The 18,221-nt window shown below is 41.7% G+C and overlaps 1 protein-coding gene across 2 annotated transcripts in view; it reads left to right on the top strand.

The window, feature by feature from the left end:
• The window catches only part of LOC110508393 (zinc finger protein 512B), an 86,236-nt gene that overhangs the window by 17,013 nt on the left and 51,002 nt on the right, over positions 1-18,221 (top strand). The window contains exon 3 of one of the 2 annotated variants that reach the window (XM_036966424.1): positions 1,830-1,951. In XM_036966424.1, coding sequence (XP_036822319.1) covers positions 1,830-1,951 — 122 coding nt within the window. Of the gene's footprint in view, positions 1-1,829; positions 1,952-2,114; positions 2,435-18,221 lie in introns of those variants that run through there. The other variant, XM_036966425.1, reaches the window with a different exon arrangement.

Here is an 18,221-nt window from a genome sequence, read left to right as displayed (position 1 = left end):
AACACTTTAAGTGTTAGTACATGACTCCATATGTGTTATTTCATAGTCTTGATGTCTTCACTATTAATCTATAATGTATAAAATAGTAAAAATAAAGAAAAACCCTGGAATGAGTAGGTGTCTGAATTTGACTGATACTGTACATACATTGCCTTGACTTAATCCACATGTTGTGTTAAAGCCTGAATTCAAAGTGGATTACACAGTTTTCGTATCTCACTCATCTACACACAATATCCCATAATGACAAAGTGAAAACTTGTTTTTAGAAATTTTACAGAAATATCTAACTTACGTAAGTTTTCACACCCCTGAGTCAGTTCTTTGTAGAACTGTAGGTCTCTATCAGCTTTGAGTCGTCTTGGGTATGTCTCTATCAGCTTTGAGTCATCTTGGGTATGTCTCTATCAGCTTTGAGTCGTCTTGGGTATGTCTCTACCAGCTCTGAGTGGTCTTGGGTATGTCTCTATCATCTCTGAGTCGTCTTGGGTATGTCTCTATCATAACTTTTTCAATGTTTCACTATTTTAATTGGTATGAAATTCACTTAGTCAATTCACTTTATTGCCAGCAATATACCACCCTGCATACCACTACTGGCTTGCATCTGACACTAAGCAGGGTTGGTCCTGGTCAGTCCTTGGATGGGAGACCAGATGCTGCTGGACGAGGTGTTGGAGGGCCAGTAGGAGGCACTACTGGCCCTTCAATGGAATATTAAAATATTCCAATGCCCCAGGGCAGTGATTGGTAGACATTGCCCTGTGTAGGGTGCTGTCTTTTGGATGGGATGTTACACGGGTGTCCTGACTCTGTGAGGTCATTAAAGATCCCATGGCACTTATTGTAAGAGTGTCCTGGCTAAATTCCCAATCTGGCGCTCAAACCATCACGGTTACCTAATAATCCCCAGTTTACATTTGGCTCATCCTTCTCCTCTCCCCTGTAACTATTCCCCAGGTCGTTGCTGTAAATGAGAACGTGTTCTCAGTCAACTTACCGGGTAAAATAAAACATTTATTAAATAGTAGGATGATCCTCCACTGGCAATATTTCATCAGCCATTAACCAGTGTGCTTTGGAGTGATGATGGCCAGAATCAACATGATATTCTGTACATCATCTGACTCTGAAGATCTTCCCTCAGAGACCAGGCCATTCCCCAAACTATTTAATTAAATGTCATATTGCATTCCGTCTTTGTTGTTCATTTGGTGAAGCCTGGACTTGATTCATCTGACTACATGAACCAGGCACGGGGCTACACTCCAGCCCACTAAACTTAATGGTCTTTAAATATAAATAAAATGCATTAGATAGTGGAATGATGAGGTATTCCAGCCTAATATATCGATGCAATTCTTGATTTCAGTCCATGCTCGAACTTCTCCAACACAATACTAACTTATTACATTGGCTCTGTACTACTGTACTCCACTCCCATCTAAGTGGCATGTTACCATGGAGTTCAGTTCATGTGTTTGAGAAAGTATTGATTTTTAAATGAAACATGGAAGGTCATGTTGGCTTTGCCTCCATCTGGATAGCTTTAACAATCCAGGGCTGGAAAAAATCATTTTACTGGATGTTGAGAGAGGATTGCAGAAGAATACTTTTAGCAAGGTGATTAGATGTTTGTTAGGTTTAATGTGTGTCTAATATTGACCCGTTTGTAAGTTAGGCTACCAAAGTTCCTGAAACTTCATATCATAGTTATGACACTGTGATTACAGATTAGTACAACTAGTCAACTTTAGACAACCTTGGATGTGTCTGACTGAAACATCGTTTACATAACTATATATTCATCTCCCTCTCCTGTCCCCAAGCATGGAGATCCCCAGTATCCCACGGCTGGCAAAGCTGTCATCAAGGGGTCGTCCTCCAAAACAGGCCCACCCCCAGGAGACTGCCAGGACCACAGCTACAGCCCCTGAGAACAACAAACACAGTAAGTGACCTCTGATCACAACCATGCACAGTCACTGTGCACGGGCTTTGTTTCAGCACAGCTCTTATGAGAGCGTTTGGAAGGGAGAAGGGCATTCATTGACACGGCTGAGTTGGGCGGTAAAAAGGGCTGAGTTGACAGGAAAAAAAGGAGGAACGTGGAACATTATGACTAAATATGGAGTGAGGGGAGGTGAGGGGAGGGACACAAGCCTTCTGGAATGTCTGATGAAGGATAAGAAGGTGCACAAGAAAAAACAGGAGAAAAATGTTTTCTCCCAGAACTTTTGGAAGGGCTACAAGAAAGAAATTGAATGTGAGGATGAAGTACCTGCGGTGAGCACCAACGAGTTCAAGCCTTGTCCTGGTGATGACCAGGATGATTCTGGTCCAGTGGGAGTGAGATTTGTGGAGAGAATGGATCCTTGTATTCTGACTGATCCATATGTGGTGTCAGGTTGGTTGGAGAAGAGGTTGGGAACTGGTGAGTTGGTGAAAGTAACTCGGAAGTGAACTTGTGAGGATTTATTGTGTTTCTTCTGTCCAGAGGGCGCGCTGTACCACACGACTAGGGACAAGAACTGTGAATTGCTCTCCGGAGCAGGGCGCTGTTGAAAGGAGTGGTAAGGAGGTGTCATTAAGTGTTGAGGTGGATCAGCGGAAATGTGTCAGTGCTTCCCGCCGTTTGGTGCGATGCAGACCCAGTGGAGAGCGTGGTGAAGACATTGTCTGTCTTGCTGAGTTTTGATGCAGAGTCTTTGCCCGACAAGGTCAAGTTAGGATGTCAGTTATCCCATGAGAGATTTTGTTTCGAAAATACTACTGTTTTAGGTGCCAAGCTTATGGTCATGTTGCAGGATAGGAGGAAGATTCTTAGATGTGATTAGTGTGCCAGAGGGCATGAGACAAAGAAATATGTAGTATCCGTGGAGAAAATTGTGTGTGTTAGATGTGGGGTTACCCATGTGGCCAAAGATGGGCGATATCTGGTGAAAGAAAGGTAGGTTGAGTTTGCCAGGTTAGTACAGACAGTGTTGTATGCTGAAGTAGTGAAGGGAGTGTTAGAGGAAGATGGGTACAGGGTGAGGGATCCTGAGGATTTCTGTTAGTAGGCAGAGACCAATAGAGAGTGGTGGGAAGAATATGTGACCAACCAGCTCAAATCAGTCTTATGTAGCAACATTTGAAATTGTGTTTTTTACATTGGATAAAAGAAGAGACTGAGCTACAAAATCGTATATCATACACTACAGGGAAAGTCATTTTGCTTTGAAAGTTGGATAAACTTGTAAACTCACTTTTGAGAAAATGGCCTTTGAATGTTTTGCTACTACAACTGGAGAGCCCTTTTTTGTCTACACCCATTCAGCATCGTTCACACCCTTTTAAGCTTCAGCCTCACCCATCCTCTTTAAGGGTCGATCCGAGCGTTCTGTACTAACAACAGAAGTCAAGCACCCAAGCTAACTTGCTAACATTGGCTAGCTACTTCCAGACCCATAATAAACAAACACCCCACTCTGACCATTTTACTCACCGTAGCAGAGCTGGTTAGGCTGTTTTCATGTTATCCAGAACATTGGTGACTGTAACTGTGCTGCTGGAAAGAATGTAATTACGCTTTTTTTGACAACGTTTACTGACACCGGCCATATTCAACGGAAGTTGAGCATTTGTAAATTCATCAGTTATTCTGTACTCTGGTACACTCAGACGAGAGGTCTCTGAAATCAGAGTAGATGGCCAGACTAAATTTACGAATGCACCCGAGATGGTTACTTGCATAGTGGAGTCTTTTGTTAAGACATGTACTGTAGCTAGCTAGGTAAACAATGAACCATAATAACAACTCATGATGTTACTACCCTGCATGAATCTGCAGGTAGCTAAACAACCAGGTTCAATGTTGGCTAGCTAACATTAGGCTATAGCTAGCCATGCAAATAGCTCTGAGATACAAATAATAAGATATACGAAATGTTAGCTAGCGAGCCAGCCAGTTAAAGTTAGCTAGCTTGATCAACAATGAACCATAATCCCAACTCATGACGTCACTACCCTGCATGAATCTGTAGATAGCTAACCAACCATGTTTAATGTTAGCTAGCTAACATTAGGCTATAGCTAGCCATGCTTTCTGTTAAAATTAGAAATGTGTCATATCTAAAAAATGTAGCTAGCTAGACTATCTTACCCGTATACATAATTCATGGACCAATGCATCTGCCGGATGCCATATTTGCCCTTTGTTTGAAGATGTAATCCGGAGACAGGTGTGTTCTCCTTAGCTATCATACTCGAATTCCACTGATTCCTCGGTCCTCCAGAAACACTTATGCAGTTTTAATACACAATAAAAAAATGTAAAGCCATGTTAGACTGGATTACCTACACATACTGACCAGCTCAAATCTACAGAAACGTACTATATGGCAGACCAATCCAAACGCATCTCTCGGCATGTCCAGCCCACTCATTATCTCAGCCAATCATGGCCAGTGGGAAGGTTGGTTACTTTTTCTGTGGCTAAACCAACTAGGCTCGTAATTTAAAGATTGTATTCGTATTTACAGATGTCATACAAGTTTGTTATTAAGGCACATGAACGTTTCTGTTCGAGAAGGCATTTAAAAACGCATTTTGATAAAAGTTTACGTTCAAATGGTTCTCCTGTGAAGTAGTGACCCGCAACATATGCCTATTTTCCTGAAACGGGTCACATATGTGCTTCAGTAAGGTGGGTTTCTTAGCATTCATAGCCTTGGTTGTCAACTGTACTGCAGAAATGGAACGTAAGTCACAGAAAATAGAGGTCATCGTGGCAGCTGCAGAGAAGTACTTGGGATTGCGAGGTTTTACTGCAGAGGAGTTGCAGGGGGTGTTGAGTGGTAGTGTTGTGTCCTCCCAGACCGTTGGCCTGGAGTAGGATTAGTGAGGGTTAAATGGTGGAATGAGGTGGTGTTTTTTTTTGTTAGGACTAATAGTTGGCAGGGTAATTTTCCTTCTTCACAATTTTGTTCTATCGTATCATAAACTATAATGGATTGTACTGTAGGTGGCGGCAATTCACCAATAAGTGTAGTCTGCCATTAAACCTTAAAGAAGAAGACAGTTTTCATGATGTGAAAGGGTCCTGCTCCAGATGGACAGTTTGATGTTACCCCATTAGACATATTGTTGATTTGAATGTGTTCTGATATGTTATATAGCTAGTTATTCAGAAGTGATAATAAAGTGAATCAGTTGTTGAAGTGAAGCTTTTGGTTCACCTGGGTCCTATTTGGATATTCTATCAGTCAGTAACCTATCCGTTTGGATAGTGAGCAAGTCTGGATGGAGTAGACTGTGGAATCTAATTCCAATCTAATAAATCAAAAGATCATGATGACTGCTAAAACAATAAGACACACTTGGAAAACCAGGCCTTCTCTAATATGAACCAGTTGTTTGGTTGCTACAACACAGTGTCTCAGGCCAGACCAATGAGAGTCCACCAGGTTCCTACACGTCCTAGGAATATTTATTTCTGTTAATAATATTCAGCTATGTAACGTTACTGTGTGTGTGTGAGCATGCTCCTCATGATGTCTAACTGCTGTTTGCCATAGTGAGAGGTCTGATTTTGCAGGACAGATTTTGCAATTGGGAAAAAGGGAAAAATAGTTTCCCTATGTAACTTTACTGTGTGTGTGTGTGTGTGTGCGTGTGTGTGTGTGAACTTCAGCCAAAGCATTACTAAAGAAATGGAAAGCATGACAATACAGTAGTGTATGGTCTTGGGAAGTAATTAGATTCATTTTCTTGATCATATGCACTTACATTGGAGTTAGTGATGGCATGGAAGCAAGGCATTTAGAGGGGAGTGTGTGTGTGCGTTCGTGTTGTTTGTTTTTTTTTAGGCTTGGGCCGTTTATACTGTATACCGGGGGGGGGCATTCTTTTAACTATAAGTTAAGTATAACTATAAGAAATCTAAGATGTGTCAAATAAATTATATCAGATCAGGGCTCCCGCTATGCATTTGGTTTGCTAATTGTCTAGATGTCAAGATCAAGCTTCTTGGTTACAACAGAGACATTCAATCCTCTCCTGGATCAAGATCCCTGTTGTCTAAATTGTTTGTGCGCCCCTTGTGTGCACATTGGGTTATACGTTTGGTAATGATGGAGTGTGTGTGTGTCATGAGAATGAGGCTGTATGTCCTTATTCCCCCTCCCTGGAAATGTAATGTATACTAAAATAAGCAGTGAATACAAATGATGGTCCAAAATTACCGACACATTATATTAATCCATAATAATACATAAACTCGGCAAAAAAAGAAACGTGTCTTTTTCAGGACCCTGTCTTTCAAAGATAAATTGTACAAATCCAAATATCTTCACAGATCTTCATTGTAAATGGTTTAAACACTGTTTCCCATGCTTGTTCAATGAACCATAAACAATTAATGAACATGCACCTGTGGAACGGTCGTTAAGACACTAACAGCTTACAGACGGTAGGCAATTAAGGTCACAGTTATGAAAACTTAGGACACTAAAGAGGCCTTTCTACTGACTCTGAAAAACACCAAAAGAAAGATGCCTAGGGTCCCTGCTCATCTGTGTGAACGTGCATTAGGCATGCGGACTGCAGATGTGGCCAGGGCAATAAATGTCAATGTCTGTACTGTGAGATCCCTAAGACAGCGCTACAGGGAGACAGGACGGAACAGCTGATCATCCTCTCAGTGGCAGGCCACGTGTAACACCTGCACAGGATCGGTACATCCGAACATCACACCTGCGGGACAGGTACAGGATGGCAAGAACAACTGCCCGAGTTACATTAGGAATGCACAATCCCTCCATCAGTGCTCAGACTGTCCGCAATAGGCTGAGAGAGGCTGGACTGAGGACTTGTAGGCCTGTTGTAAGGCAGGTCCTTACCAGACATCACCGGAAACAACGTCACCTATGGGCACAAGCCCACCGTCGCTGGACAAGACAGGACTGGCAAAAAGTGCTTGTCACTGACGAGTCGCGGTTTTGTCTCACCAGGGGTGACGGTCATTAAGATTTGCGTTTATCGTCGAAGGAATGAGCATTACACCAAGGCTTGTACTCTGGAGCGGGATCGATTTGGAAGTGGAGGGTCCGTCATGTTCTGGGGCGGTGTGTCACAGCATCATCCTACTGAGCTTGTTGTCACTGCAGGCAATCTCAATACTGTGCGTTACAGGGAAGACATCCTCCTCCCTCATGTGATACCCTTCCTGCAGGTTCATCCTGACATGACCATCCAGCGTGACAATGGCACCAGCCACACTGCTCGTTCTGTGTGTGATTTCCTGCAAGACAGAAATGTCAGTGTTCTGCCATGGCCAGCGAAGAACCCGGATCTCAATCCGGCAAGGAGACTGGGAACAATTGTATCGTTAAACAGTACAAATACAACCGACAGTACGCAGATCAATCAAGATGGTAAGACATTGTAAGAATTAAGGGAAAAGTGGACGAGCAATTCAGCGGGTTGGACACGAGGCAAATGTGGCAAGGACTTTTAACGGTCGGGGGCTTCTAAATAACTTTTTCTTCCGCTTTGAGCATAACGTCTCTGAGTTGCTTAGGAGAAACTCTGAGGGCAACGAGGTTACGTGCTTACGGTCACCACGGTGGATGTATGTAAATCATTCTCTGCTTCTTCTTATTTTGAACTGATAGGAGTTCAATCTAGTGTGGTCGTCTGCTGTAATAGCCGATCCGTCACAAGGATTGATGGGTTGTGCATCCCAAGATGCCGTTCCCCAAACCACTGTTGTACTGCGCTGCTGTTTGTCTGTTTGTGGCCCGCTTGTTAGCTTGCCCGATTTTGCCATTCTCCTTTGACCTCTCATCTACAAGCTGTTGTTGACAACAGGACTGCCGCTGACTGCATATTTTTAGTTTGTTGCATCATTCTTGGAAAACCCAAGACACTGTCGTGCATAAAAAGCCCAGGAGGGCAGCCGTTTCTGAGATACTGGATCTGGCGTGCCTGGCACCGACGATCATACCACGCTTAAAGTCGTTTAGGTCAGTCATTTTACCCATTCTAATGTTTAATCAAACAGTAACCGAATGCCTCGATGAATGTCTGCCTGCTTTAAGAAGCAATCCACAGCCACGTGACTCTGTAGGAGCGATACATTTTTGTGAACGGGGTGGTGTACCTAATAAACTGACCAACAAGTGTACACTACCGGTCAAAAGTTTTAAAACACCTACTCATTCAAGAGTTTTTCTTAATTTTTTACTATTATCTATAGTCGTGGGCAAAAGTTTTGAGAATGACACAAATATTAATTTCCACAAAGTTTGCAGCTTCAGTGTCTTTAGATATTTTTGTCAGATGTTACTATGGAATACTGAAGTATAATTACAAGAATTTCATAAGTGTCAAAGGCTTTTATTGACAATTACATGAAGTTGATGCAAAGAGTCAACCCTTCTTTTTCAAGACCTCTGCAATCCGTCCTGGCATGCGGTCAAATTACTTCTGGGCCACATCCTTACTGATGGCAGCCCATTCTTACATAATCAATGCTTGGAGTTTCTCAGAATTTGTGGGTTTTTGTTTGTCCACCTGCCTCTTGAGGATTGACCACAAGTTCTCAATGGGATTAAGGTCTGGGGAGTTTCCTGGCCATGGACCCAAAATTTCAATGTTTTGTTCCCCGAGCCACTTAGTTATCACTTGCCTTATGGCAAGGTGCTCCATCATGCTGGAAAAGGCATTGTTCGTCACCAAACGTTTCCTGGATGGTTGGGAGAAGTTGCTCTCAGAGGATATGTTGGTACCATTCTTTATTCATGGCTGTGTTCTTAGACAAAATTGTGAGTGAGCCCACTACCTTGGCTGAGAAGCAACCCCACACATGAATAGTCTCAGGATGCTTTACTGTTGGCATGACACAGGGCTGATGGTAGCGCTCACCTTGTCTTCTCCAGACAAGCTTTTTTTTCCGGATGCCACACAATCGGAAAGGGGATTCATCAGAGAAAATGACTTTACCCCAGTCCTCAGCAGTCCAATCCCTGTACCATTTGCAGAATATCAGTCTGTCCTGATGTTTTTCCTGGAGAGAAGTGGCTTCTTTGCTGCCCTTCTTGACACCAGGCCATCCTCCAAAAGTCTTTGCCTCACTGTGCCTGCAGATGCACTCACACCTGCCTAATTCCATTCCTGAGCAAGGTCTGTACTGGTGGTGCCCCGATCCCGCAGCTGAATCAACTTTAGGAGACGGTCCTGGCGCTTGCTGGACTTTCTTGGGCACCCTGAAGCCTTTTTCACAACAATTGAACCGCTCTCCTTGAAGTTCTTGATGATCTGATAAATGGTTGATTTTGGTGCAATCTTACTGGCAGCAATATCCTTGCCTGTGAAGCCCTTTTTGTGCAAAGCAATGATGACGGCATGTGTTTCCTTCCAGGTAACCATGGTTGACAGAGGAAGAACACTGATTCCAAGCACCACCCTCCTTTTGAAGCTACCAGTCTGTTTTTCAAACTCAATCAGCATGACAGAGTGATCGCCAGCCTTGTCCTCGTCAACACTCACACCTGTGTTAACGAGAGAATCACTGACATGATGTCAGCTGGTACTTTTCTTGCAGTGCTGAAATGCAGTGGAAATGTTTTTTGGGGATTCAGTTCATTTGCATGGCAAAGAGGGACTTTGCAATTAATTGCAATTCATCTGATCACTCTTCATAATATTCTGGAGTATATGCAAATTGCCATCATACAAACTGAGGCAGCAGACTTTGTGAAAATTAATATTTGTGTCATTCTCAATGCTTTTGGCCATTGCTATACGTTGTAGAATAATAGTGAAGACATCAAGTCTATGAAATAACTCGTATGGAATCATGTACTAACCAAAGAACTGTTAAACAAATCAACATACACTACTGTTTGCAATTATGTTAGCACAGGTGAAAACTGTTCTGATTAAATAAGCAATTAAACTGTCCTCCATTAGACTAGTTGAGTATCTAGAGCATCAGCATTTGTGTGTTCAATTACAGGCTCAAAATGGCCAGAAACAAAGAACTTTCTTCTTAAACTCGTCAGTCTATTCTTGTTCTGAGAAATGAAGGCTATTCCATGCGAAATTGCCAAGAAACTGAAGATCTCGTACAACGCTGTGTACTACTCCCTTCACAGAACAGCGTAACCTGGCTCTAACCAGAATAGAAAGAGGAGTGGGAGGCCCAGGTGCACAATTGAACAAAAGGACAAGTACATTACTGTGTTTTGTTTGAGAAACAGATGCTTCACAAGTCCTCAACTGTCAGCTTCATTAAATAGTACCCGCAAAACACTATTCTCAACGTCAATAGTGAAGAGGCGACTCCGGGATGCTGGCCTTCTAGGCAGAGTTGCAAAGAAAAATCTATCTCAGACTTGCCAATAAAAAGAAAACATTAAGTTGGGCAAAGAACACAGACACTGGACAGAGGAAGATTTGAAAAAAGTGTTAGACAGACGAATCTAAGTTTGAGGTGTTCGGATCACACAGAATAACATTTGTGAGAATCAGAAAAAATGAAAAGATGCTGAAGGAGTGCTTGACGCCATCTGTCAAGCATGGTGGAGGCAATGTGATGGTCTGGGGGTGCTTTGGTGGTGGTAAAGTGGGAGATTTGAACAGGGTAAAGGGTATCTTGCAGAAGGAAGGCTATCACTCCATTTCGCAACGCCATACCCTGTGGACGGTGCTTAATTGGAGCCAATTTCCTCCTAAAACAGGACAATGGCCCAAAGCACAGCTCCAAACTATGCAAGAACTATTTAGGGAAGAAGTAGTCAGCTGGTATTCTGTCTATAATGGAGTGGCCAGCACAGTCACCTGATCTCAACCCTATTGAGCTGTTGTGGGAGCAGCTTGACCGTAAGAAGTGCCCATCAAACCAATCCAACATGTGGGAGGTGCTTCAGGAATCATGGGGTGAAATCTCTTCAGATTACATCAACAAATTGACAACTACAATGCCAAACCTTTGAACTTTAGTGCATATTTTATATTTGAGATTCTTCAAATAGCCACCCTTTGCCTTGATGACAGCTTTGCACACTCTTGGCATTCTCTCAACCAGCTTCGCCTTGAATGTTTTTCCAACAATCTTGAAGGAGTTCCCACATATGCTGAGAACTTGTTAGCTGCTAGCTTGTTAGCTGCCCGACTCATCCCAAACCATCTCAATTGGGTTGAGGTTGGGGGGTTGTGGAGACCATGTCATCTGATTCAGCACTCCATCACTCTCTTGATAAAATATCCCTTACACAGCCTGGAGGTGTGTTGGGTCATTGTCCTGTTGAAAAACAAATGATAGCCCCTCTAAAGCCACAACCAGATGTGATGGCGTATCGCTGCAGAATGCTGCACAGTCCTTTGAGTCACTATGGTCAACAGTTCTTGTGACTCTTGGTTCACATGTACAGTATCTGTAGATAGGCCTGACATATGTCTATCTTACTGAACGTTTGTCCTCCATCTAAACCAGAAAAGAGTTAGTCAATTGAGGGGTAGTAGATATTTTTCAGCAGTCAAGACTGGGTTAATGGTGACTTTGAAATCACCACAGAGTCTGAGTGAGACATATTTTTTTATGACTGGAAGAACGGGTTCCATTCACTAACATTCACTGGATCCAATTCTCCACTCTCCACTGGTCTGTTTCACTAACATTAACTGGATCCAATACTCCACTAGGCTGTTTCAATAACATTAACTGGATCCAATACTCCACTCTCCACTAGTCTGTTTCACTAACATTAACTGGATCCAATACTCCACTCTCCACAAGTCTGTTTCACTAACATTCACTGGATCCAATACTCCACTAGGCTGTTTCAATAACATTAACTGGATCCAATACTCCACTCTCCACTAGTCTGTTTCAATAACATTAACTGGATCCAATACTCCACTCTCCACTAGTCTGTTTCACTAACATTCCCTGGATCCAATACTCCACTCTCCACTAGTCTGTTTCACTAACATTCACTGGAACCAATACTCCACTAGTCTGTTTCACTAACATTCACTGGATCCAATACTCCACTAGTCTGTTTCACTAACATTCACTGGATCCAATACTCCACTCTCCACTAGTCTGTTTCACTAACATTCACTGGATCCAATACTCCACTCTCCACTATTCTGTTTCACTAACATTCACTGGATCCAATACTCCACTCTCCACTATTCTGTTTCACTAACATTCACTGGATCCAATTCTCCACTCTCCACTAGTCTGTTTCACTAACATTCACTGGAACCAATACTCCACTAGTCTGTTTCACTAACATTCACTGGATCCAATACTCCACTAGTCTGTTTCACTAACATTCACTGGATCCAATACTCCACTAGTCTGTTTCACTAACATTCACTGGATCCAATACTCCACTAGTCTGTTTCACTAACATTCACTGGATCCAATACTCCACTATTCTGTTTCACTAACATTCCCTGGATCCAATACTCCAAAAGTATGTTTCACTAACATTCACTGGATCCAATACTCCACTAGTCTGTTTCAGTAACATTCACTGGATCCAATACTCCACTAGTCTGTTTCACTAACATTCACTGGATCCAATACTCCACTAGTCTGTTTCAGTAACATTCCCTGGATCCAATACTCCAAAAGTATGTTTCACTAACATTCACTGGATCCAATACTCCACTAGTCTGTTTCACTAACATTCACTGGATCCAATACTCCACTCTCCACTAGTCTGTTTCACTAACATTCACTGGATCCAATACTCCACTAGTCTGTTTCACTAACATTCACTGGATCCAATTCTCCACTCTCCACTAGTCTGTTTCACTAACATTCACTGGATCCAATTATCCACTCTCCACTAGTCTGTTTCACTAACATTCCCTGGATCCAATACTCAACTCTCCACTAGTCTGTTTCACTAACATTCCCTGGATCCAAACTCCACTAGTCTGTTTCACTAACATTCACTGGATCCAATTCTCCACTCTCCACTAGTCTGTTTCACTAACATTCCCTGGATCCAATTATCCACTCTCCACTAGTCTGTTTTACTAACATTCACTGGATCCAATACTCCACTAGTCTGTTTCACTAACATTCCCTGGATCCAATACTCCAAAAGTATGTTTCACTAACATTCACTGGATCCAATACTCCACTAGTCTGTTTCACTAACATTCACTGAATCCAATTCTCCACTCTCCACTAGTCTGTTTCACTAACATTCACTGGATCCAATTATCCACTCTCCACTAGTCTGTTTCACTAACATTCCCTGGATCCAATACTCAACTCTCCACTAGTCTGTTTCACTAACATTCACTGGATCCAATACTCCACTAGTCTGTTTCACTAGCATTCACTGGATCCAATACTCCACTAGTCTGTTTCAGTAACATTCCCTGGATCCAATACTCCAAAAGTATGTTTCACTAACATTCACTGGATCCAATACTCCACTAGTCTGTTTCACTAACATTCACTGGATCCAATACTCCACTCTCCACTAGTCTGTTTCACTAACATTCACTGGATCCAATACTCCACTAGTCTGTTTCACTAACATTCACTGGATCCAATTCTCCACTCTCCACTAGTCTGTTTCACTAACATTCACTGGATCCAATTATCCACTCTCCACTAGTCTGTTTCACTAACATTCCCTGGATCCAATACTCAACTCTCCACTAGTCTGTTTCACTAACATTCCCTGGATCCAAACTCCACTAGTCTGTTTCACTAACATTCACTGGATCCAATTCTCCACTCTCCACTAGTCTGTTTCACTAACATTCCCTGGATCCAATTATCCACTCTCCACTAGTCTGTTTTACTAACATTCACTGGATCCAATACTCCACTAGTCTGTTTCACTAACATTCCCTGGATCCAATACTCCAAAAGTATGTTTCACTAACATTCACTGGATCCAATACTCCACTAGTCTGTTTCACTAACATTCACTGAATCCAATTCTCCACTCTCCACTAGTCTGTTTCACTAACATTCACTGGATCCAATTATCCACTCTCCACTAGTCTGTTTCACTAACATTCCCTGGATCCAATACTCAACTCTCCACTAGTCTGTTTCACTAACATTCCCTGGATCCAAACTCCACTAGTCTGTTTCACTAACATTCACTGGATCCAATTCTCCACTCTCCACTAGTCTGTTTCACTAACATTCCCTGGATCCAATTATCCACTCTCCACTAGTCTGTTTTACTAACATTCACTGGATCCAATACTCCACTAGTCTGTTTCACTAACATCCACGGGATCCAATTCTCCACTAGTCTGTTTCACTAACATTCACGGGATCCAATACTCCACTAGTCTGTTTATCTCAATTTCATCTTTTGGTTCTATGGCATATGGGACAGGTCTAGCTTTGAAGCATTTTGGCTTGCTGTCTGGTTTCACGGTCAGTTTAACTTTTATGTCCTTCACACTGCCAAGTTCTCGTTTGAACAAATCCGCTTGTTTCCTCAATATCCCTTGTAGTTTGTGTCCTCTTTTGCAACCATGTGAATTTCCTACCAGTCTAGTTTGATCATTTCCAGCCATGTGTGTCCTAGCAATGCTGGATGGTTTCCTTTCACAATGTAGAGCGGTATCTTTACCTTCTGTTTGTTGAGCTCCACCGTAACAATCACGCTTCCTCTCACTGAAGTGTGTCCACTTGCATCCGTACTGCGTTTCCATCCAGCAGCGGTGTCACCCAGTACCCGTATCCATTTTCTGAAATGGACAAAACATGCAAAGATTCTTCCCCTTCAGACAGGGTATCACTTTGTTCATCCTCTGTGTGCTCCATTTTATGCACTTTCCTTTTGTGCTCCCTGAAGTCGCTTTTCCTTTGTTCAGTACTTTTGTTTGATTGTGTCTTTTTGTTTTACATGCACGTTCGATGTGACCCTTTTTCCACAACTTCTGCAGTCTAAGACTAAGTCTTTGCACCAACACTCCTCTGCTTTGTGACCTGGTTTACCACAGCGATAGCGTGGCTTGCCACGTCCTGCCTGGTTTTTTAACTCCGTAGACACCATATGCACTTTGGTCGATGCACTTAGCTGTTGTGCGTCTTTATTTGCCATTTCCATTGACGTACTCACTTCTATTGCTCTCTGCAATGTTAAGTTACTCTCAGTCAAAAGGCGTTTCTGAATTGCCTCGCTGCGCATGCCACACACTAACCTATCACGAATAGTGTCACTCATTGATCGCCCAAATTCTCAGTGTTCAGATAACTGTTTCAATACAGCCACAAACTGGGATATTGATTCCCCCTCCTCTTCATTTCTCTTATGAAACCTGAATCTCTCTACGATTATTACTGGTTTGGGAGAATAATGTCCTTTTTTAAGGTAGCCACAATTTCATCATCTGATTCATCCCCAGGTTTTTCAGGCATTACTAGGCTGCGCAGTAGATTGAATGTTTTTCCTCCCATAACAGTCAAAAATGTTGGCCAAACGACTTCTGCCTTTATTCCATTTGCCAACACAAAGTACTGTGTACGTTCTGTGTAAGAACTCCAACAACTCCATTGTTCCACAGATTCATCAAATGTTCCAATATTTCCAATCAATGCAGACATTTTCAGTGTATTTTTCTTTCTCACACTTTTCAGATGGTCCCTTACTCCCAGACCCCTTTTTTCCCCCTTTTAACTCATGCTGACTTCATGCTGACTATATATATATATATATATATATATATATATATATATATATATATATATATATATATATATATTTTTTTTTTTTACACCTTTTTTATTTAACTAGGCAAGTCAGTTAAGAACACATTGTTATTTTCAATGACGGCCAGGAACGGTGGGTTAACTGACTTGTTCATGGGCAGAACGACAGATTTTTACCTTGTCAGCTCGGGGATTCAATCTTGCAACCTTACGGTTAACTAGTCTAACGCTCTAACCACCTGCTTTACATTGCACTCCACGACGAGACTGCCTGTTACGTGAATGCAGTAAGCCAAGGTAAGTTTCTAGATAGCATTAAACTTATCTTATAAAAAAACAATTAATCAATCAATGATAATCACTAGTTATAACTACACATGGTTGATGATATTACTAGTTTATCTAGCGTGTCCTGCAATGCATATAATCGATGCGGTGCACATTCGTGAAAATGTACTGTCGTTGCTCCAATGTGTACTTAACCATAAACCTCAATGCCTTTCTTAAAATCAATACACAAGTATATATTTTTAAACCTGCATATTTAGTTAATATTGCCTGCTAACATTAATTTATTTTAACTAGAGAAAATGTGTCACTTCTCTTGCAACAGAGTCAGGGTATATGCAGCAGTTTGGGCCGCCTGGCTCATTGCGAACTCTGTGAAGACTATTTCTTCCTAACAAAGACAGCCAACTTCGCCAAACGGGGGATGATTTAACAAAAGCGCATTTGCGAAAAAAACAATCGTTGCACGACTGTACCTAACCATAAACATCAATGCCTTTCTTAAAATCAATACACAGAAGTATATATTTTTAAACCTGCATATTTAGCTATAAGAAATCCAGGATAGCAGGCAATATTAACCAGGTGAAATTGTGTCACTCCTCTTGCGTTCATTGCACGCAGAGTCAGGGTAAATGCAACAGTTTGGGCCGCCTGGCTCATTGTGAACAAATTTGCCAGAATTTTACGGAATTATGACATAATATTAAAGGTTGTGCAATGTAACAGGAATATTTAGACTTATGGATGCCACCCGTTAGATAAAATACAGAACAGTTCCGTATTTCACTGAAAGAATAAACATTTTGTTTTCGAGATGATAGTTTCCGAATTCGACCATATTAATGACCTAAGGCTCGTATTTCTGTGTGTTATTATGTTATAATTAAGTCTATGATTTGATAGAGCAGTCTGACTGAGCGATGGTAGGCACCAGCAGGCTCGCAAGCATTCATTCAAACAGCACTTTTGTGTGATTTGCCAGCAGCTCTTCGTTGTGCTTCAAGCATTGAGCTGTTGTCGACGTCACCGGCTTTCTAGTCACCACCGATCCATGTTTCAGTTTAGTTTTGTTTTGTCTGTATTACACACACCTGGTTTCAATTCCCATATCATGTTCCTTATTTAACCCTCTGGCATACATTTCTGTTCTGTCCGTGATTGTTGGTGTCTTAAGTGGTTGTTGTATGTGCTAGTGTGTATGTATGTTCCTATTTGACATTTTTGCTTGACTTTTTTTTGAGTAAACTCCGTTGTGTTCAAAACCTGTGTCCTGTGCCTGACTCCGCTACATCTCTGCACCCAATCGCTGACAGCTGTTTATAACTTCAAGCCTATCAACTCCCGAGATTAGGCTGGTGTAACCAATGTGAAATGGCTAGCTAGTTAGCGGGGTGAGCGCTAACAGCGTTTCAAACGTCACTCCCTCTGAGACTTTGAGTGGTTGTTCCCCTTGCTCTGCAAGAGTAACGCTGCTTCGAGGGTGGTTGTTGTCGATGTGTTCCTGGTTTGAGCCCAAGGAGGAGCGAGGAGAGGGACGGAAGCTATACTGTCACACTGGCAATACTAAAGTGCCTATAAGAACATCCAATAGTCAAAGGTTAATGAAATACAAATGGTATAGAGAGAAATAGTCCTATAATTCCTATAATAACTGCAACCTAAAACTTCTTACCTGGGAATATTGAAGACTCATGTTAAAACCTCTTACAACCCACTTTTTTCCATTTCCGCCTGAAGACATACCCAAATCTAACTGCCTGTAGCTCAGGCTCAGAACCAAGGATATGCATATTCTTGATTTCATTTGAAAGACAACACTCTGAAGTTTGTGTAAATGTGAATTGAATGTAGGAGAATATAACACAATAGATCTGGTTTAGATAATACAATGAAAAAAACATACATATTTTTATTGTTGTATCATCATCTTTAAAATGAACAAGACCAAACAAACATTCAGGATGATGGGGACAATTTCAGTGAAAAACATGAAGGCAACAGTACTTGTGCAAAGTTTCAGAATGATAACTTCCAAAATGAGTGTGCTACATGACATTTATCATGAAGTCACCCAGGTGTCCCACACAAGTAGCCAAATTTACCCAAGTGACCAAATTGTTGAAGTTATACATTTTTGAATGGAATAACTATATACAAAATACCAAAATGGTATTCTAACACACACCCCCAAAAAATGGAGAAAAATATGAAAAAAAAGATATACATTTATAAA

The sequence above is a fragment of the Oncorhynchus mykiss genome, chromosome 28 (genome assembly GCF_013265735.2).
Source record: "Oncorhynchus mykiss isolate Arlee chromosome 28, USDA_OmykA_1.1, whole genome shotgun sequence".
NCBI classification, from domain to species: domain Eukaryota; kingdom Metazoa; phylum Chordata; class Actinopteri; order Salmoniformes; family Salmonidae; genus Oncorhynchus; species Oncorhynchus mykiss.
This window is presented reverse-complemented; position numbering and strand designations above follow the sequence as displayed.